The following is a 23,504-nucleotide window of genomic DNA, read 5'->3' as shown; positions in this document are numbered from 1 at the left end:
CGGCTTTTCTGTCACTGGAAGACGAATGATGTCTTGGAAGAACACCTGGGACAGCTGGGCAACACGGCAATGCTTAGTAAGCGCAACAGGATGATTACTCAGGTTAATCAGACGGACAGGTACTTTACCTTGGGAGACGTTCACCAGGCACTTGGCAGCTCTCACATAAGGATAATCCTCCATCTGGATTGGTTCCACCAGGGCTGGATAATCTCGGCCTTGGACTCCCAGGACAGCACGACACCATAAAAGAGTTTGAGAATTAGGAGGCAAAGTCACAGGTTTATTATCACGGATCTTGGCAGTACAAATTTCTCCTTTCCCATTAGCAAACCTCTGCTGGGCACTTAACACAGTAATAGTCTTTTGAATCACCCTCCTGGATGCAGAGGAAGCAGTGGGCAAAGTCTGATGTAATACGGCAAGTATTTCTGAATAACAGTTTTTGAAGACATTGGTGCCTAGAATGACAGGATGTCCTCCTCTGTCGCCGGCCTGTACTACGATCACTCCCTGTTGAGGCAGGGTTACTTCTCCCACCTGCAGGGTGGGTTCCCAGTATCCATGAACCTTTACTGGTTTGCCATTGCTGGCGATAATCTCCACCCAGGATTCAGGCGGCTGGGTCAACTGGTTGGTGTCCCAGAACTTTTCAAATGCAGGCAGCTGAATAGTAGTGACCTGAGACCCAGTATCTAATAGGGCTTCAAAGGGGACCCCGTTGATCTCTATATTGATTTTAGGATGGGATCCTACATAACGTGGCATCCAATTTGGATCCTCTGGACCTAGTGTTCTACCTCCCGAGGGTTGGTCCTCAGCCTCAGGGGTTGCCCGTTTAACTGCCAGCACGTGGATTCTGTGTGTCCCAGCTTTTTGCAGTATGTACACACGGGCCGCTTGCGATCTCTATTACGCCTCCCAGGATCCCTGGGGTGAGTCTCTTGGTAAGGAGGTGGGAACGGCCTAGGAGGTGACAGGAATTCTTCTTCTGTCATTATGGGTTTTTCCCATTCCTCTATTTTTCTGCACACTTTCTCTAGACTTTTAGTGAGGTGATTTACCTGCTCTGTCAGCATGGCAATGGTATCGGTAGTTGACACTTGAACAGCTTGGCCGGCCTCAGCTCGGTTAGTACTAAGCGGTTTTGGCCTGCAGGCTGATGACTCAGGTGGGGTGCTCAACTCAGGAGATACTGCGGACCCCAGAATTTTTATAGCCAGTTCTTTAAAGTCCAGAAAGGTACTGTTAGGGTGCTGGGCGGACAGCATCTTTAATTGGGTCCTTATTTGTTCACTAGACACCCCGTTGATAAATTGTTCCCTCATGGTCTGGTCCTGGTTATCAGCCTCTTTGGGATCTATCTGAATTACAGCCCCTAAAGCCTCCTGAAGTGATAGGGCATAGTCACGGAGGGACTCACCGGACTTCTGTCTCTTGCCAAAGAAGTGCATCTTTATCTCTGAGGCAGTCCTAGTTTCAAAAGTGGCCCTGAGGCGGGTGAATATCTGTTCTAGAGTACTCCGCTCAGTAGCAGGCCAGGATAATACCTCCCTGCGGGCAGCTCCCTCCAGCTGCGCTAGCAGGATTTCCATTTGCTGGTCGGCATTTATGGGGTACAGTTTGAATAATGCCAGCAACTTTTCTGTAAAGTCCCTTAGGGTATGGGTCTCTCCTCTGTAGCGGGGGAACCATGGGGCCCCGAAATAGTAAGGCATGGTAAAGGGCATCATGCTGGGGGCTGTAGGATGATTAGGTGCCGCAAGCTCTCCCGGGGCCGGCTGCTCAGGCACTCCCGGTTCTGACATGGTAGTCTACTGAGATATGGCCGCTGGCGACTAAAGGGGCCGGAACAATCCCCTTCCCTCCGGTTACAAGTTCTTACCGGTATCGCCGGGTTTGCGCAGTCCAAGTCTCGAGAGATTCCGGACGTCCTGGGTATGCGGTGACGTAGGAGAAGCAGGGCCGCGGCGGTGCGATGATGACGAGGGGCGGGATTCTCTGTGTCTTTGCAGGGATCCGCCCACAAAGGTCCTCAGCAGCGCGGGAAACTTTACTCCAGGCGGCCGGTGGCCATCTTTAGCAAAACGCTGTCCATTCACTGACAGCAAGCAAGATTGTAAAAAGTCCACAAAACCACACTCCAATGTGGCGATTTTCTTCCTCTTGGTAGCGCGACACTGCACAGCGCTTTTTAGAAGTTTTAGGTACACTTTGGGTATGTTTTTCAGTCCACAAAGTCCACTTTCAATAAACAGGTAATTTGTCACTTTGGTCACAGGGCAACTGTATAAGGCACAAAGTTCACGCTTCTTGCACTATAAAGCGTGCGTATCCTGTTCGTGACGCCAAAAGAGAGGTGCAGCGTACTCAAGTTGTGTTTAATAGTGTTTCTGGGTGTAGTAGTGCAATAGACACTAACCTGAGACGGCTGACTCTCTGCATAGGCAGGTGATGGTAGGAAAATGTTCGTGACGCCAGTGCCAATTAAACGGTGGCACGCCGTTTGCTGATAGCAGGAATAAATGAGGAACACCGTGATGTTAAACCAGAACTCCAACTTTAGTAGTTTTCATAGAGACATTAATGGAATCGCAGTTCCTTGGCATACAGTTGATTTTTCAATACAGTTGATGCAGGCAATACAGATTAAGCAAGGTGACTTCAGAGTGTGACACACAGGACTTGCAGTACAGGAGCTTGCACTCTATTCCTGACTGATCCTGGAACATAGAAAATCTTCTCCAAGGCCCAATAACCTAGCTCTGGCTTATATCCTTGGTTTTAGCTTTATAAAGTACCTCCTCTGTTATCTTGAGTACCTCTTGCTTTCTTGAGCTGCCCCTGTCTCTCTCCCAGCTTCCTCAGATTCCAGAAACTTCTGAACTCTAGACTAGACTGACTTTTGCTTCCCTGTCTGGGCCTTATATAAACTAGGGCTCTCTAGCTCCCTCTGCTGACTAAGAGCTGGAATGACACCCCTAGCAGGCCTGTACATGTAAGTGTCACAGTAACAGGGAAATACATAACATAGCATTACATGACATTTTATAAAGATGACATATACCAACTTTCCCATAAATAAGGAGGGACGACAGCACACCAAGTGACACTTTTGTAGTGACGGGCATTACAGTCCCCGTACACTACATTGTGGAGCCCATTCTTTGAAAGATCTGAGCTGTTTCTACGGCATCAGGGGGACCAACACAATATTGGGCAGGTGATTTTAATGTCATGGCTGATCGGTGGTTGTACAGGGTTGGTTTCTAGTAGAAGCATGCCAGTCTGTCCTGTGGTTTAGAAGTGAAATCTGCTATTTTGGAAAAAGATTATTGTACTATAATTGTTTTTCTATAAAACTGTGGGTACAGCTTAGGCCTCTTTAACATCAACGTTTGTTATTTCTATTTTGCTGCTCCATTATAGTAGCAGAACAACAAAAATAATGAAAGTGTCGAATTCAACACATAACTGAAGTAAGCTGAGGCAAACAGACCCCACTGACTATAATGGGATCCATTCAGTTTCCACCCGGGAGAATACCTTCTAGAAGCTGCTGAAGTGGAAATTCAGGTGACTGGCCATCCATATCATACATGAACAACCCAGGTCTGCCAGAAACAGAACTGCGCCTGTGGAAAAAGAAGAATCAATTAGTTGTTATGGGAAACCAAGTCAGTTTTCCTTTGCACCACTTTCACCAATGTTTTTCATACAAAATTCACATGCTTGTGTTATGTTCTTCATATGAAATTCACATGCTTGTTGTTAGTTATCTGGACAGAGCAGAGACATGTGGTGGTCTGATCTGTCTTCAGCTTAACTTAATGCTACAAATAGGTAATTTATTCTACATCCTCTGGACAATATCTGATTATTATTATTTTTTTTTACAGAAGTTGAAGATATGGCTTATGTAAAAAGTGGCTGGCTGCTACGGCAAAGTAAGTAATGTGGTATGTGCACTTACAGTCATCTTTATAAAGGGGTTATTATTATGTTGCTGCATGCATTTTTATATATTAAAGGGGTTTTCCAGGCTTTGGTGAAAATCCCCCTGTGTTCATACCTGTGAAAGGAAGATAGTCTTCTCAGTACTTATATCTCAGTTGCACCTCTATTTCTGCTGTTTCCACTGAGGTCACATAACCCCTGGGACTGGATACTGGCTCTTCCACTCAGGTCCTGACTGGATGCATAGGCAAACAAAACAATAGCTGATCTTAGGGAGACCAGCTACAGAAAACACTGTGGAGCATCAATTAAGAGTCTCGACACAGCAATCCAAAGTGCAAAGCTCCCTGGGAAACAGTGATATGCAAAATAACTGTGGAGCCCCAGTTACACTTTCCCTGTCACATCCTTAAAGCTTGTAAAAGAGCGGGATCTTGACATAGGGGCCACTTAATATGGTGGATTTTGTGATCTCGGTAATGGGGACACCCCTTTGCTCGGTTTTCCTTCCTTTGAGGGATATCTGGCTTTCACTGTGTTGAAGACCCATAACTGGGGCTCCACGGTTATTTTGCATATCACTGTTTCCCAGGGAGCTTTGCACTTTGGATTGCTGTGTCGAGACTCTTAATTGATGCTCGACAGTGTTTTCTGTAGCTGGTCTCCCTAAGACCAGCCATTGTTTTGTTTGAGTAGTCTCCAAGGCATTGCTCCCGGTTTGCCAGAATCCTACTCCACACTGATGAGGGGCAACACCCCGAAACAGCTGTCTGTGGATGGATAACTGGCTTAGGTTTTACCTGTCCCATCCTTAAAGCTTATAAAAGAGTGGGATCTTGACATAGGGGCCACTTAATATAGTGGATTTTGTGATCTATATAATGGGGACACCCCTTTGCTCGGTTTTCCTTCCTTTGAGGGATATCTGGCTTTCACTTGGATGCATAGGCGAAATGGCCATAGGCCCTACAGGGAAATTTCCTGGTGGGCTGATTCCCAGGGGGCCACTTAATCCCTTCTCTTGGCCTTTAGCCAGGTATATACAGATCTGATACTCTCACCATTAATTAATGTAGGATAGAGATGGGAAGTTCAGATCTTTTTCATGAATTGGTTCATTTGAATAAGTTCACTCAAAAGAACCGATTAATGAATCGGATCTTCGGTTCACTTCCTGAGCCGGCAGAAGCAAGTGAACTGAAGATCAATGCGCATGCTCAGCTCATCAAATCTTCGGTTCACTTGCTGAGTCGGCTCTCAAGTGAACCGAAGGTTAGGAGGGACTCGCTCCTGGCAAACACAGCTCTGCTGCAGTGGAGCAGACTGTGATGTAGTGGCTATAGTTATTGCAGGGACTCAGATAATTGTCTGAGAGTTTATTAGTTAAAAGAATCGTGTCACTGAGTCCCTACCAGACTTCCTGCTCTGCTACAGCATGTAGCAGGGCTGTGTGTGTACAGGGTGCATGTAGCAGTGTAGCATGATGCTACACTGCTGCATGCACCCTGTACACACACAGCTCCGCTACATGCGTTCATAGCATTATTAGATCAAATAGTATCCTGTGTTGAGATATTCCCATGTCCTGATTTTCTGCTTGTCTCACTTTGTCCTCCAACACTGATGACCCTACACTTGTCAGTCAGACAGGAGACATGAAATCCTCACCAGGTAAACCCGTATCCACTATTATACTATATCTCCAGAAGGATATTGATACTTTGGAGAGAGTTCAGAGAAGAGCTACTAAACTGGTACATGGATTGCAGGATAAAACTTACCAGGAAAGATTAAAGGACCTTAACATGTATAGCTTGGAAGAAAGAAGAGACAGAGGGGATATGATAGAAACTTTGAAATACATAAAGGGAATCAACAAGGTAAAAGAGGAGAGAATATTTAAAAGAAGAAAAACTGCTACAAGAGGACATAGTTTTAAATTAGAGGGGCAAAGGTTTAAAAGTAATATCAGGAAGTATTACTTTACTGAGAGAGTAGTGGATGCATGGAATAGCCTTCCTGCAGAAGTGGTAGCTGCAAATACAGTGAAGGGGTTTAGGCATGCATGGGATAGGCATAAGGCCATCCTTCATATAAGATAGGGCCAGGGGCTATTCCTAGTATTCAGTATATTGGGCAGACCAAATGGGTCAAATGGTTCTTATCTGCCGACACATTCTATGTTTCTATAGTTATAACACTACACTGCGACCCAATAGTTTACAGTTCACTCTACTGTTCCAAGATGAAATTTATCATGAACAGAATTTTAAAAGACTAGTTGCACACAAGTGTCAGAGATCCAGCAGGGAATAGCCTGTCGGACCACTGGGCACTCTGGCATTGCCTGAGGTTTGTAAGGCTCTGTCCGACCCTATTCAGTATAATGGGGACCAGCGGTGATCCGGTTACATTCTGGCAAACATGTCAAGAATCGTCCTGAAGAAAACTGCTGCTGACACTAGTGTGCAACTAGCCGTAGTCAGTTTTGCTTGAGTCTTCGTTGCCGTAATTTGTGCCCACAGTATTTGATAAATTTGCCACATCTTTCAACATAACTTTTTTGTCTCAAAATATTACTGTATGCCATCTCCCTACTGCAATACGATTCCACATTTTTTTTACTTTACTTTATCGCAGTTGATAAATCTGGCATACACTTACTTAACATTGCTAACCATGCCAAAATTTGCCGCTTTTTTCTGGTGCAAATGGAATTATAAATTCCCCCAATCTCTTTCCCTAGGCCCTTTTGGGCATATTTAGCTAATGGGTATTTTTGGCAAGAACAGTGATGCCCAACCTGCAGCCCTCCAGCTGTTGTAAAACTACAACTCCAATCGTGCCCTGTTGTAGGTTGATAGCTGTAGGCTGTCCGAACATGCTGGAGTTGTAGTTTTGCAACAGCTGGAGGGCCGGAGGTTGGGCATCCCTGGGCAAGATCATCATCAGACATGGTTCTCTGCTCTAGTGGACCACTGTTATCATGTAATTCTACAGTTCTCAGGACCTGCAATTAGAGATAAGGTTGTTCATACTACATATTTTCTTTAAAAATTCCACCTAAAAGCCGTCATCAGTTTTTCCATCAGGCTGAACTAGATGGACAGATGTCTTTTTTCAGCCTTATAAACTATGTTACTATCTGTGTAGAGAAAGGATGTGACAACAGCTGGTACTTTCCAACAAGGTGCTTCTGCGCAGTTGCGTAACTAGAAATGACTGGGCCCCACAGCAAATTTTTGATTGGGCCCCCCCAAGAAACTTCTTCGCAACCACCTCCTCCTGTTAAAACCCCCCACTCTTGTGGCTAGTCAAGATAACTCTCTCAGACCAAACCCAGTAGCCTCTCCATCCATTTCCTACAGTGTCACTCAGTGTCAGACTGGGGTACCTAGGGCCCACCAGCAAAATTTATTTCGGGGGCCCACCATATGGATACATTCAAATATACTAAATAATATAACAAGTTTTTTATATGAACATAGGCTGGTTGAGATGCTATACATTGAATATATGTATGTAGTGCATTAAATCTAAGGTTTTCTGTGGCACTTGTGCAGGGGGTGGGAGACTAGGGGCCCACCTTGCTCAGGGGCCCCCCGGGGGATTCTCCTGTACCCCTGTCGGCCAGTCCGAGCCTGGTGTCACTGTATATATCGTCATTGTATAAAACTGTTATGGGGGCCTTGAATCTTTTAGTCCTCCTTCTGGGTGGGCCCCTTCTGAGTTTGGGCCCCAAAGCAGCAGATTCCCCTGCTTTCACTATAGTTATGCCCCTGCTTCTGCGTAAACCACGGTGGTTCTTGCAAGCCTTGAGGATATGCAGAGACATTCTCAAGCAGTGTTTCTTCCCTCCTAAATGACCCAGTATGTTGAAGAATCCTGTAAGCATGTACACCTACAGTTCTTATGGCCTGCAATTAGAGATGAAGTCGTCCATACTAAATACTAAATATTTTCTTTAAAAAGTCCCCCGAAAAGCCATTTTCATGTTCTCCAAAATTCAGAACTAAGTTTTCAATAAAACTCCAAATTTCAAGTTCATTTCCCCATCTGTGTAGAGAAAGGAGGTGACAACCAGTGGTATTTTTCAAGCAGGTGCTTCAGTGCAGACCATTGTGGTTCTGACAATCCTTGAGGATATGCAGTGTTTCTTTCGTCTTAAATGACCCAGTGTATTAAACTAAGCATGCTTTAAAACTGCTCAGTTAGGTGAAGAAGGCGACAGAATTTAGGTTCATGCACACGAATGTGTGCCAGCCAGGCCCCTATTGCAGCCCGCAAACAGCGGGTCCGCAACATATGGGCACCGGCCGCGTACTAACCGTATCACGAATGAGGACCTATTCACTAGAATGGATCCGCAATTCGGAAGGTACGGTGCAGAACGGAGGCACGTAACTGCACGAAAGCACTACATTCGTGTGCATGAGCCCATAGGGAGAATTCACATCTCTGCTTCATTTTCCATTCTTCTGATCTGTTAGAAGAACAGAAAAAAACTGAATACATTAAAAAATAAAAGAAAAAAGATCACTATCCTGTGCATCAGTTAGGTACAGGATCATTTTTTTTTTTTTTTTTACAAAATCCGGTAGAAAAAAACTAACCGATCCTGTTGCACATTTGGCATCTGTTTGAGCCATTTCCATCTGAGATCAGTTTTTTTAGATCTCCCCACCACCACCAAAAAATAAAATAAAAAAGTTTTTATATATATATATATATATATATACACTCACCTAAAGAATTATTAGGAACACCATACTAATACGGTGTTGGACCCCCTTTTGCCTTCAGAACTGCCTTAATTCTACGTGGCATTGATTCAACAAGGTGCTGATAGCATTCTTTAGAAATGTTGGCCCATATTGATAGGATAGCATCTTGCAGTTGATGGAGATTTGAGGGATGCACATCCAGGGCACGAAGCTCCCGTTCCACCACATCCCAAAGATGCTCTATTGGGTTGAGATCTGGTGACTGTGGGGGCCATTTTAGTACAGTGAACTCATTGTCATGTTCAAGAAACCAATTTGAAATGATTCGAGCTTTGTGACATGGTGCATTATCCTGTTGGAAGTAGCCATCAGAGGATGGATACATGTTCTCATTCTGTTTACGCCAAATTCGGACCATTTGAATGTCTCAACAGAAATCGAGACTCATCAGACCAGGCAACATTTTTCCAGTCTTCAACAGTCCAATTTTGGTGAGCTCGTGCAAATTGTAGCCTCTTTTTCCTATTTGTAGTGGAGATGAGTGGTACCCGGTGGGGTCTTCTGCTGTTGTAGCCCATCCGCCTCAAGGTTGTGCGTGTTGTGGCTTCACAAATGCTTTGCTGCATACCTCGGTTGTAACGAGTGGTTATTTCAGTCAACGTTGCTCTTCTATCAGCTTGAATCAGTCGGCCCATTCTCCTCTGACCTCTAGCATCCACAAGGCATTTTCGCCCACAGGACTGCCGCATACTGGATGTTTTTCCCTTTTCACACCATTCTTTGTAAACCCTAGAAATGGTTGTGTGTGAAAATCCCAGTAACTGAGCAGATTGTGAAATACTCAGACCGGCCCGTCTGGCACCAACAACCATGCCACGCTCAAAATTGCTTAAATCACCTTTCTTTCCCATTCTGACATTCAGTTTGGAGTTCAGGAGATTGTCTTGACCAGGACCACCCCCCTAAATGCATTGAAGCAACTGCCATGTGATTGGTTGACTAGATAATTGCATTAATGAGAAATAGAACAGGTGTTTCTAATAATTCTTTAGGTGAGTGTATATATACAGTACAGACCAAAAGTTTGGACACACCTTCTCATTCAAAGAGTTTTCTTTATTTTCATGACTATGAAAATTGTAGATTCACACTGAAGGTATCAAAACTATGAATTAACACATGTGGAATTATATACATAACAAACAAGTGTGAAACAACTGAAAATATGTCATATTCTAGGTTCTTCAAAGTAGCCACCTTTTGCTTTGATTACTGCTTTGCACACTCTTGGCATTCTCTTGATGAGCTTCAAGAGGTAGTCCCCTGAAATGGTTTTCACTTCACAGGTGTGCCCTGTCAGGTTTAATAAGTTGGATTTCTTGCTTTATAAATGGGGTTGGGACCATCAGTTGCGTTGAGGAGAAGTTAGGTGGATACACAGCTGATAGTCCTACTGAATAGACTGTTAGAATTTGTATTATGGCAAGAAAAAAGTAGCTAAGTAAAGAAAAACGAGTGGCCATCATTACTTTAAGAAATGAAGGTCAGTCAGTCTGCCGAAAAATTGGGAAAACTTTGAAAGTAAGGGCTATTTGACCATGAAGGAGAGTGATGGGGTGCTGCGCCAGATGACCTGGCCTCCAGTCACCGGACCTGAACCCAATCGAGATGGTTTGGGGTGAGCTAGACCGCAGAGTGAAGGCAAAAGGGCCAACAAGTGCTAAGCATCTCTGGGAACTCCTTCAAGACTGTTGGAAGACCATTTCAGGTGACTACCTCTTGAAGCTCATCAAGAGAATGCCAAGAGTGTGCAAAGCAGTAATCAAAGCAAAAGGTGGCTACTTTGAAGAACCTAGAATATGACATATTTTCAGTTGTTTCACACTTGTTTGTTATGTATATAATTCCACATGTGTTAATTCATAGTTTTGATGCCTTCATAGTCATGAAAATAAAGAAAACTCTTTGAATGAAAAGGTGTGTCTAAACTTTTGGTCTGTACTGTATATATATATATATATATATATATATATATATATATATACACTGCTCAAAAAAATAAAGGGAACACTTAAACAACACAATGTAACTCCAAGTCAATCACACTTCTGTGAAATCAAACTGTCCACTTAGGAAGCAACACTGAGTGACAATCAATTTCACATGCTGTTGTGCAAATGGGATAGACAACAGGTGGAAATTATAGGCAATTAGCAATACACCCCCAATAAAGGAGTGGTTCTGCAGGTGGTGACCACAGACCATTTCTCAGTTCCTATGCTTCCTGGCTGATGTTTTGGTCACTTTTGAATGCTGGCGGTGCTTTCACTCTAGTCGTAGCATGAGACGGAGTCTACAACCCACACAAGTGGCTCAGGTAGTGCAGCTTATCCAGGATGGCACATCAATGCGAGCTGTGGCAAGAAGGTTTGCTGTGTCTGTCAGCGTAGTGTCCAGAGCATGAAGGCGCTACCAGGAGACAGGCCAGTACATCAGGAGACATGGAGGAGGCCGTAGGAGGGCAACAACCCAGCAGCAGGACCGCTACCTCCGCCTTTGTGCAAGGAGGAACAGGAGGAGCACTGCCAGAGCCCTGCAAAATGACCTCCAGCAGGCCACAATTGTGCATGTGTCTGCTCAAACGGTCAGAAACAGACTCCATGAGGGTGATATGAGGGCCCAACGTCCACAGGTGGGGGTTGTGCTTACAGCCCAACACCGTGCAGGACGTTTGGCATTTGCCAGAGAACACCAAGATTGGCAAATTCGCCACTGGCGCCCTGTGCTCTTCACAGATGAAAGCAGGTTCACACTGAGCACATGTGACAGACGTGACAGAGTCTTGAGACGCCGTGGAGAACGTTCTGCTGCCTGCAACATCCTCCAGCATGACCGGTTTGGCATTGGGTCAGTAATGGTGTGGGGTGGCATTTCTTTGGAGGGCCGCACAGCCCTCCATGTGCTCGCCAGAGGTAGCCTGACTGCCATTAGGTACTGAGATGAGATCCTCAGACCCCTTGTGAAACCATATGCTGATGCGGTTGGCCCTGGGTTCCTCCTAATGCAAGACAATGCTAGACCTCATGTGGCTGGAGTGTGTCAGCAGTTCCTGCAAGACGAAGGCATTGATGCTATGGACTGGCCCGCCCGTTCCCCAGACCTGAATCCAATTGAGCACATCTGGGACATCATGTCTCGCTCTATCCACCAACGTCACGTTGCACCACAGACTGTCCAGGAGTTGGCAGATGCTTTAGTCCAGGTCTGGGAGGAGATCCCTCAGGAGACCGTCCGCCACCTCATCAGGAGCATGCACAGGCGTTGAAAGGAGGTCATACAGGCACGTGGAGGCCACACACACTACTGAGCCTCATTTTGACTTGTTTTAAGGACATTACATCAAAGTTGGATCAGCCTGTAGTGTGTTTTTCCACTTTAATTTTGAGTGTGACTCCAAATTCAGACCTCCATGGGTTGAAAAATTTGATTTCCATTTTTTATTTTTGTGTGATTTTGTTGTCAGCACATTCAACTATGTAAAGAACAAAGTATTTCAGAAGAATATTTAATTAATTCAGATCTAGGATGTGTTATTTTTGTGTTCCCTTTATTTTTTTGAGCAGTGTATATATATATATATATATATATATATATATATACAGTAAATCTTCTCAGCTTCTCCTGCTCTATAACATGGTGCTTTCAGATTGCATTGCTTTTTTTTGTGACAGGTTTCCTTTAATATAAAGAACTGACATACTACTACAACTATTGCCAGGATGTTTCAAACACTATATATTGACAGCTTAATTGTCTCCGCAGGCAGCATATTGAAAAGGTGGAAGAAAAATTGGTTTGACCTATGGTCCAATGGATACTTAATATATTATAGTGATCAGGAGAGAGAAGACATGGAAGATAAAATCCTCATTCAGTTAGACTGTATCTCTATCCGGAGGGGCAATGACTGCAAAGGTATTAATGGTTATTCTTGACTGTGAGACGTTATAATGTTCTGTACACATTCGATTTGATTCATTTGTATAGTTAATAGCCATACTGTCTCTTCATAAGCCTCTGACGTCATGTCCATCTGTCACACAGCCTTTGTGCAGTTCAGTTCAGGACTGAGCTGCAATACCAAGTACAGCCACTATGCAATGGACAGCACTGTTTTTTTTATAGTACAAAGAGTATGAAGTGACACTTCAAACAGTTGATCTGAAGCAGTGCTGGGAGTCGGACCCTATCAATCTGAAATTGATTACATATCCTGATTCTTGAGGATAGGTCCTCAATATTTAAATCATGGAAAACTCCTATAACTGAGGCAGCTAATCAGATTTTTGCTCTTCTGGAGCTCCAATCAATGTCTTTGAATGATCTTCTAGACACTTGTCCGCTTGAAACGTAATGTCTTTCTCTGATTGGTTTATTATTCTGCTCGGTGACAGGGCATCTCACCATCAGACCCTGAAATTTAGCATGATAGCTGTTGTAAGGACAGTCATCTATTTCATCTTTTCCCAAGAATACTTAGTCTTCTTCATGGAAACATTGGTAAAAAAAAATTATAGAATCTGTCAGCACCCCACACCCAAACCGTCACTTTTGCTTTACAATGCAGATTTTTCTAAAACCATTGCTATACCTAATTTATATTTTCCCAGTCGTCTCAATGCATGTATCTAATCCAGGCTTGTTGTGTTATTCTTCAGATTAGTTATAGTTGTCTTCTCTCTACTGCTAAAGGTTATCTTATACCTATAAGAGTTGGTCTACTCTAGACCTTAATATGGGATCACTGCAGGTCGTTTGGGATGTCTCCTGTGTTCAACAAGGAGATCGAGATCTTGTTAACAATATTTTCTATTTTGCATTGTCATTTGGGCCTTGTACCTCTGTGCCTTGGTCTACAGCCTCTGTGCCTTGGTCTAAAGCCTCTGTGCCTTGGTCTACAGCCTCTGTGCCTTGGTCTACAGCCTCTGTGCTTTGGCCTACAGCCTCTGTGGGTTGGTGTACAGCCTCTGAGCTTTGGCATACAACCTCTAATATATGGCCTACAGCCTTTGAGCCTTGGCCTACAGTCTCTGTACTTTGACCTTCAGCCTCTGTGTTTTGACCTTCAGTCTCTGTGCTTTGGCTTTCAGCCTCTCAGCGTTGGTCTTAAGCCTCTTTACTGAAGGCAAAAGCACTAACGACTTCCACATCAAACTGTTCATATAGACACATAACTGTAGTTCATCTCAATGAAACTGTCATCACTGTAGGCAGGGAAACACATACACACAGTAAGCCCTAACTGGACCGAACCTCCTTTCCTTGCCTACTTTCAGTTCAAGCTCTAAGTGGCAAGTCTGCAACTGGTCGACAATCCCTTTACTGCTAAAGTGCAAGAAAATAACCACACAGAGAAAAGTCATATGTATATAGGTCAAACCAGGAGGACAATATGGTACAAAATCAGAGGACGGAGAGTAGTCAGAATAGCCAAGCCAAAGTCAGAACCAGATGGATATCATGGTACAGAATCACAAGACAGAGGGAGGTCAGAGGCAAGCCGGCATCAATAACAATAAGAACTATCCAAACACACACAGAAGTAATAGTAAACAGAAGTAAACAGAAAGGAAAAACATATAACTGGCAAGGGTGAATTGCCATCAAGGGATTTAAATAGATCACCAAGTCCAAGGATAAGAACCTGATAGGTCCATGACTTAGTGCTCCATTAGTCAGACACAGCACACAGGAACAGAGCCTCCAGCATATGCCCGCTTATGGAGAGAAACAGAGCATTGCATCCTGTTGGTAGGGATGCTGTCGCATCACCAGGGGGCGTGGCTTTGCAGTGCGTCTCTCCCGACACGGTCGTGCCAAAACTGAAGATCTCTCTGCTGGAGCCCGGACAGGTAAGTTTGTGACAGAAATTATGTTTTTCTTTTGTTGATCAGAGGCTCCATTATGAAATGTCTTCTTAACATGAAAATTAGGCCTTTGGTGCAATGAGGGCATCGCAATTGCTTGTGTTGCACCCAAGCTCCGCTCCTTTCTGTGGTTGGCCCTCCCTGGCTGCTTTGATTGACAGGGCCAGGCAGTGGCAAAGCAGCCAGGAAAGGGCTGGCCAGTGGCACTGAAGGGTTTCCGCCTGAACCCCTTTCAATGAACCTTGGACAATTTTTTCTCACTGCCTCAATTGCTAAAAGTTGTTCCTTTAGAGCAGTCATGCTCAACCTGCGGCCCTCCAGCTGTTGCAAAACTACAACTCCCAGCATGCCTGAACAGCCTAGAGCTATCAGACTACAGCAGGGCATTGTGGGAGTTGTAGATAGAGAGCCGCAGGTTGGCCATCCCTGCTTTAGAGGATAGAGTCCTGATCAAGTTTTCATCTCCAGTAGAAGAAGGGATGATCCCAACTGGGCCCTCTCTTGCTTTAGGCCCCATAGCAGTTGCATGGTCTGCCGCTATGGTAGTTACACCCTTGGGGCTGGCCACAAAAAAGAGTGGAGCTTCAGTGCAACAAGAGCAATAGTGACACTCAATTTACATATTTAAAAAAAGTTTCATAACTCAGGAACTGTGGCAGGCGCAGCACTATGAAGTACCTTTTGCGTTGTGGCATTAGAAGAATTTTTCTGACTTTTAGTCTAACCAGACTGTCTATAACTCTGTAATTCCTCTAGTGCCATTCTATGGAAACAGTAGGTTTAAAGAGCACACCAAATGCTTGAAATAACTTCTTTATTAACGTCAACTTTTCTTCATATATAACGCTGCCGCCTCTGCAGAAGATAGTCTATGCACATAACACGTGTTGAAAAGATATTACAAAATGGCGGTATGCATAAAATGGTGGTTCAACTGTTCAATCTTGTCATTCAACATAAAATGGTGGATATATTTCTCTCTTGAGTATCTGTACTCTCACTTTAAGTTATTTAAGCACTTTATGATCTCTCTGAGAGGTATATCTGAGGTCTAACTAATAGTTTACTTGCTGAATTTGGTCGCAATTTGCAATATGCAGTTAGTAGTAACTATTTGCAGATTGGTTGAGTATGATCTGGTATGGTTGTATGCAATTTGGATTGCAATATGGAATTTGAATTTGGATTGTGAACCTTGTAGCTTGCAATTGGTGGAACTGTAAGTAAACTCACATATGACTGGTTCAGTATACAGTTGTAATCACTATATTAACAGTAGGAACATTATATAACTGTTTTAAATACCTATTTTGGCCTTTCGGCTTCCATAAAACACAGCTCTTAGTGGAGTGAATGTCTGTTCAGCTTCTCTCCTTTGGTGTAATGATTCCAGCTAGGGGGATTTCCCACACAGGCTGTGTGTGAGGCTGTCTGTGATTGGTCAAGACTCCTACCCAGCAACAACAGTTTAACTCTATGCTTTCTGTTTCTGCTGTGTCATTGAGCTTACTTCACATTATATAATGAATCTTAAAGGCATATTATCTTTTCTGCTTCTGTGAACACAATATATGACAGTTATATGACATCCAAACGAAGTCACTGTAAATAACTCTGCTTTTGTCTTTAACACACAAACATAGGAACTTTATTAAGGTTATTAACAGGTCTAGCTCTATAAACATACAAGCTATATTAGCAACCAAGGACAGGTCTTAGCTGGTCAGCTACACTCCCACCAAAATTGCCTATAATTCTACGTTCTTAGTGGTAGGACTTGAACATGAATTTGAGGAATTTTCCATCAGGTTCTCAACTTCCAAGTGTCTTTTATCACTCTTAAGTTGAACTTCTAACTTCTGTATAGGATGTTCCAACTTGAGTGGAGTAGTGAGACGTTTTCCTTTTTTGTCAAGTTTTGAGTCTCCTATTTGACAATCCCACCTTGGCCTCAAACTTTCAGGTATGGGTTCATCCCATCCTAACTTCTGTCTGCATAATTATTGCAGTATTTCTCTTGCTTTGAGGATCACTGGGGCCAAGAATCCTAAAGGATCATATATAGAAGCCACTGCAGAAATAATGGTACGTTTAGTTGCAACTTTCTCTTCAATAGATACTTCAAATAAGAACTTGTCAGTCTCTACATTCCATCCCAATCCAAGTACGTTATGAACTGGAAGATGATCATAATTGAGATCTACGTTCTTCATTGCTGATGCACGTTCAGAGTCACTGATGGATTCCAGTACCTCTCTGTGGTTTGAGATGAATTTATGAAGGCGCAGGTTTCCTCTTGCGCATAACTCTCGGCTTTCTTTTACTAGTTTGATTGCAGATTATGTGGACTCTAGACTTATGAGACCATCATCTACATAAAAGTTTTTCTTCAGAAAATTTGCTGCTGATGGAAAATCATTTTCATTCTGATTGGCCAGGTACTTTATACCATAATTGGCGCAACCTGGAGATGATGCTGCTCCAAATAAGTGTACTTTCATTCTATCGTCTCCTGGCTCTGTATCTGTATCTCCATCCTCCCACCATAGAAACCTCAGGAAGTCTCTATCTTCATTCTTCACATGAAACTGGTGGAACATCTTTTCAACGTCACACATGACCGCTATGGGATACTTTCTGAATCTACAGAGTACTTCAGGCAGAGTGTTTGTAAGATCTGGTCCTTTTAGTAGATGATCATTCAATGCAACACCATTGTACTTTGCTGAGCAATCAAATACTACTCTGATCTTATCTGGTTTCTTTGAGTGGTAGACACTTTGATGTGGGATGTACCACACTTCTCCTTCTTTAGGTTGGTTATTAACTTTCTCTGCATGTCCTTCTTCAAGGATACCTTCTATAAATTTCAAATGATCATTCTTGAATTTGGAATCTTTTCCCATCCTTTTCTTCAAACATTTAAACCTTGCTAGGGCAAAATTTCTGTTATTTGGCAGACAAGGTTGTTCTCTAAAAGGTAAGGGCATTTCAAGATGACCTTGTTGATTCTGCTGAATACTTTCTTCTAGAGTGTGTACGAACTTTATGTCTTCTTGGGATACACTCTTTTCTTTAAAAACTTATGTCTGCAAAGTCGGATTCAAGGATCTTGATTACTTTCGCTGGACTTACAGTTGGTAACTCTTGGACAGATATTCGATGACACAATCCTGTCTCCTGTTTTGAGTTTTCCTCCAACAAAACCCCATCCTAGATCAGTTTGAACAGCATAGGGTTCACCCTTTCCTCCTGTGATTACCTTTTGTAGTACCAAGGCTTCGGGACAATCGTAACCTATCAAATCCAACACCAAACTCCTTTAGCGGGGACATTTCATGAGATATGACAGATAGGTGCTCCCATTTATTGGCTGTTTCATAGGTAGCTATGCGATCTTGATCTAGAGGTATATCGTCTTTTATATAAGCTGGAGGTAGATCTAATGTGAAGTTTGAATGAAGTCCTCTAACTCTCAGTCCTTTGACCCTTTGACTGTTCACTAATGTGTCTATCTCCGTCATTGTGGTGAGTTTGAGCTTCACTGGTTCTGTAGCCACTTTTCTTGATCAATGAAGGTGACGTCACTCTGGGCATCCAGTAGTACATAGGCGTATACCTTCTTATTCCTTCTTTTAGGATTTGAAATACACACTGGTACAACCATTGATGTGCCGTTGCTTTCTCCTTCCCTCACTCTGCAAGAGAATACCGATACTATCTTTCCTTCTTCAGTATCTTTAGGTATTGAGGATTTATCCTTCTTTGGACGTTCTTCATGTAGTGGTGTAGGATGGTGTCCTTTGCAAATGCTGCATGTGGCCTTTTTCTTACACTCCTTAGTAACATGGCCTTTTCTTATACATCCGAAACACAGTATTTTATCCAGTACAAACCTTTTCTTTTCATCTGGGGACTTCTCCTTCAATTGTTGGCACTTGTATATGGAATGGTTCTCTCCACAGAACATACATTTGAAGGTAGTCGGAAGGTTTTTCGGTTCTGTCTCTCTACTGATCCCAGTAGTGACTCTGGACTTGCTCTCGTAGGTATCTGGACCTTTAGCTGCTGTATTGGTTGCAAAGCTAGTTGTTCTTGTGCGTCTTATATCTCTCAGAGGCCTTTCTTCTAAGGATTTTAAGACGTAAGATGATGTTACTGGATTACATGCTATCCATGCTTCCTTATTTACGAACTCAGAGAACTCTTTAAAACTTGGGAAGTTCTCACCTAGATCTAACTGTTTAGTCACATAGCGATTCCATCTAGAAGCCACTTCTTCAGGTAGCTTGTCTAGCATCCTGTGGTTTTCTACATAATCGTTCAGTACTTCTAGTCCTTGAACATGTGGGATGGCATTGCTGCATGCTTGCAGGAAGTCACCATACTTTTGGAGTTTGAAGTGTTCTTTAGGACCTAATTTAGTCCAGTTATTCAGTTTCTCTCTAAAGGATCTTTGTACTAAGAAAGGATGACCATATCTTGGATTCAATTTTTCCCAAGCTTGCTTGTAGGCTTCTTCGTCTTTTCTGTAGAAGTTACCTTCAAGAACTTCCTTGGCTTCTCCACCAACATATCTCTGAAAGTAGAATAACTTGTCAACTGGACTGAAGCAATGATGCTCAATGATCATCTCAAAACTTGCCTTCCACTCTATGAACTTCAGCACATCTCCCGAAAATATAGTAGGTTCCGTAACGGGAAGTCTAGCTAGGACTGTTCTCTGTGGTCTTGCTGGCACAATGGTTGAAACACTCTCCTGAGCATTGCCGTGACATCTAGGGATAGAACCATCCGGTTCTATTTTCTCACTTAGTTCTGAATTAGGTGAGTCCCTTTCTTCATCTTTTCCGGTAGAGATAGAGGGTAAATTCACACACCTTTTTCCTAACATAGGACTAGGCCTCTCTTTGTTTTTCTGAGCAGGGATGGAAGGATAATGACTTATTTCCTCACTACAAGCTGGAGATTTCCTTCCATTCTCCTGGGCGTATGAAGGAAAGTAGGAGTCTGTTTCTTTACTTAGTACAGATTTGAACCTATGACTACTCTGACTCATATCCTCCTCATGTATTCTGAGTCTGGCTTCTATGATCTTAACTTCTTTCTGCATTTCCAGACTTTTCATCTGTTGGCACTGTGCTTCCATTTCAGCTTCCATATGATGATGTTGTGCATCCATTTCAGCTTCCTTTTCAGCCATCAGTTGGCGCTGCGCCTTGATGGCAGCCTCTATCTCAATCTCTGCTCACTTGACAGCAAGTTGTTCAGCTAATTCCTTTCTTTTGGCTGAATTATTTGAGGACTCTGATATGTGAGTGGCACTTCTGCTAGCGAAGGAAGTCACACTTGAGATTGTGGTACCACCTAAGGACCTAGCATAGTCTCTTATAAAAAGCTCATTCATTCTACTTCTTGCTTTAACTTCATCATAGTTTTCTGCAGATGATAGTTCTCTAATTTCTCTCATGAGCTTTACCAAATCTTTAGTGACTGCAGTACATGTGTCCATGTTCCTTACAATATCCTGGGAAGGTGTCGTAAGTGACCGCAGGTTGACATGTGCTGCCATAAGCTCTGATTCAGATTCTTCTACCGTCTCTACCATATCACTCAAGTTTCTTTTTATACTTTCCTGCTTTAGCTTTCTACGAATGTCTTTATTGTATGATTTCCATCTATCATACATCCGGGCGAACTTTTTCTCTTTTAATGCTGCTTCTTGCTCCAAATTTTCCAGCATCATTGAGGTCGGTTTTCTGGCACGTGATGAACGTCTTAGTTCATCTGTTTAGGCTATATTTTTTTGAGGCAAGACTAATGCTGCATCAGACTCTTCTACATCAGACAGGTTCACTTGCTCTTCAACTTCTACTCTATCTATCTTTGTATCCTCAAACAGTGGCATGGTAATACTAGGCTCAGACATTTTACTTTAAATGCAATACTGACAATCAATAATAATAATAAAATGCCTTTCACTTTAAATGCAATATTGACAAATGCAGAAATAAATGACTTTCACTTTAAATGTAACAGCGATAAAGGCAGGCAATAAATGACTTTCACTTTAAATGCAATATTGACAAATGCAGAAATAAATGACTTTCACTTTAAATGTAACAGCGATAAATGCAGGCAATAAATGACTTTCACTTTAAATGCAATATTGACAAATGCAGAAATAAATGACTTTCACTTTAAATGTAACAGCGATAAATGCAGGCAATAAATGACTTTCACTTTAAATGCAATATTGACAAATGCAGAAATAAATGACTTTCACTTTAAATGTAACAGCGATAAATGCAGGCAATAAATGACTTTCACTTTAAATGCAATAGAGTCCGTGTATTACAAACTGTCCTTTGTTTATATTCCTGAACACGAAAATGTCACTTTATACCAAAACCTATGTGCAATGATAAGTAATAAGGAAAGCTCTGACCTTATTCTGAAGAGCAGGAACAAATGTCTGTCTTAAAGGAGACGTATATTTTCTTGATGATGCTCTGCTCTGAGCTGACTTGCGATGCTCTGTGCAGACTTGCGATGCTCTGTGCAGACTTGCGATGCTCTGTGCAGACTTGCGATGCTCTGTGCAGACTTGCGATGCGCTGGCTTGGATATGCTGCTGCAGGCTTTGGGCCTAGTGGCGGGAAACTAGCTGGCTGCAGTACATGGTCTCTCCGTTGATAGCGGTGCGGGAACTCTAGCTCTGGACTTTGGCCTCCCACCATGCGTCTCGTTCTCTCTCTAGGGATCGCAGGAGGGTTGGCGCTCTTTCTCTGACTATTTTGCCTTTGCTGTTCTCAGCTGCAGTTTGACGAATGCACACGTTCTATGGCCTCTATAGTAGCTCTGCTGAGGTGTCTTTGCTTGCTCACTCAGGGAACAGTTGCTGCGCGGCTGTATATGCTGGCGCTCTGATGCTTTAATGCGCTCTTTACTGTGCAAGTTGAGGAGCGCTAACACTTTGCCCTCTGAGGGTAATAGTTCCACTATGGCAGGCGCAGCACTATGAAGTGCCTTTTGCGCTGTGGCATTAGAAGAATTTTGATATCTCTGACTTTTAGTCTAACCAGACTGTAATTCCTCTAGCGCCGTTCTATGGAAACTTATTTATTAAGTTCAACTTTTCTTCATATATATAGTTGCCGCCTCTGCTGCAGATAGTCCATGTACATAACACGTGTTGAAAAGATATCACAAAATGACGGTATGCATAAGATGGTGGTTCAACTGTTCAATCTTGTCATTCAACATAAAATGGTGGATATATTTCTCTCTTGAGTATCTGTACTCCCACTTTATGTTATTTAAGCACTTTATGATCTCTCTGAGAGGTGTATCTGAGGTCTAACTAATAGTTCACTTGCTGAATTTGGTCGCAATTTGCAATATGCAGTCAGCAGTAAATATTTGCAGATTGGTTGAGTATGATCTGGTATGGTTGTATGCTATTTGGATTGCAATATGGAATTTGAATTTGGATTGTGAACTTTGTAGTTTGCAATTAGTAGAACTGTAAGTAAACACACATAACTGGTTCAGTATGCATTTCTAATCACCATATTAACAGTAGGAACATTATATAACTGTTTTAAATACCTATTTTGGCCTCTCTGCTTCCATAAAACACAGCTCTTAGTGGAGTGAATGTCTGTTCAGCTTCTCTCTCTGGTGAATAATAATTTCTAGCAGCTCCTCCTAGGGGAATTTCCCACACAGGCTGTGTGTGAGGCTGGCTGTGATTGGTCAGGACTCCTGCCAAGCAACAACATTTTAAGTCTATGCTTTCTGTTGTTTCTGCTGTGTCATTGAGCTTACCTCACATTATATAATGAATCTTAAAGGCATATTATCTTTTCTGCTTCTGTGAACACAATATTTAACAGTTATATGACATCCAAACATGAAGTCACTGTAAATAACTCTGCTTTTGTCTTTAACACACAAACATAGGAACTGTATTGAGGTTATTGGCAGGTCTAGCTGTATAAACATACAAGCTATATTAGCAACCTAGGACAGGTCTTAGCTGGCCAGCTACAGGAACAGAGCCTCTTATCAACAAAAGAAAAACAGTGGGGAAATATTTCTAAATGAGGTATATTTCTGGCGCAGATTGCAATTTTCCCTGCTTACACATGCCCATGCCTACAAAAGTGGGCATGGGCGGGGAATGTGGATGGGCTAACAGGCCTGTCTCATTAATCATTTTCTGTTTTAGGTGTAGAAAATTGTCTAAACCTACGCCAGCAATGGAGTTATGTAGGAGCGCAGGGCCTTATTAAGACCGGCGTCTAAAACGCTGTCTTAGTAAATGACCCCCAGTGTTCTTATCAGGTGAACCACAGCTATGTAACAAGTTCCATTTAAAGCAACTACAAAAAGCAGCAATTGCCCATACATCATACATCAATTTTCAAAAAAGGCTGGCTGGGCCTTTTCTGACCAGGATATATTTTCACTGAGCATACACAAATCAGCTAGCTTGTGATGACATATCCCAGGCAGCAGGATGTCAATCAGCGTAACTACCTTGTGGCTGGCCAGCAAGTTTATATCACTATGACTCCCCATATACCCTGGACACCACTACATCACAGGCCACTTGGGTATATTGCACATGACCGCTGAAGTAAGTGATTGGCTGCAGCTATCACATAGAGCAGGGATGCTCAACCTGCGGCCCTCCAGCTGTTGTAAAACTACAACTCCCACGATGCCCTTCTGTAGGATGATAGTTGTAGGCTGTCAGGGAATAATGGGAGTTGTCGTTTTGCAACAGCTAGAGGGCCGCAGTTTGAGCATGCCTGACATAGAGTATACGGATATGTCATCACTGCAGCCAGACAATTGACATTAAAATTAATTTTTTATTACAGTTGCT

General features: G+C 42.8%; 1 protein-coding gene across 2 annotated transcripts in view; it reads left to right on the top strand.

The window, feature by feature from the left end:
* Positions 1-23,504, top strand: part of PLEKHB2 (pleckstrin homology domain containing B2) — a 72,716-nt gene that overhangs the window by 28,027 nt on the left and 21,185 nt on the right. For both annotated transcript variants that reach the window (XM_040431020.1, XM_040431018.1), the window contains exons 2-3: positions 3,900-3,947; positions 12,504-12,656. In XM_040431020.1, coding sequence (XP_040286954.1) covers positions 3,911-3,947; positions 12,504-12,656 — 190 coding nt within the window. In that variant the 5' untranslated portion in view covers positions 3,900-3,910. The remainder of the gene's footprint in view (positions 1-3,899; positions 3,948-12,503; positions 12,657-23,504) is intronic.

The sequence above is a fragment of the Bufo bufo genome, chromosome 4 (assembly GCF_905171765.1).
Source record: "Bufo bufo chromosome 4, aBufBuf1.1, whole genome shotgun sequence".
In the NCBI taxonomy this organism is placed as follows: domain Eukaryota; kingdom Metazoa; phylum Chordata; class Amphibia; order Anura; family Bufonidae; genus Bufo; species Bufo bufo.
This window is presented reverse-complemented; position numbering and strand designations above follow the sequence as displayed.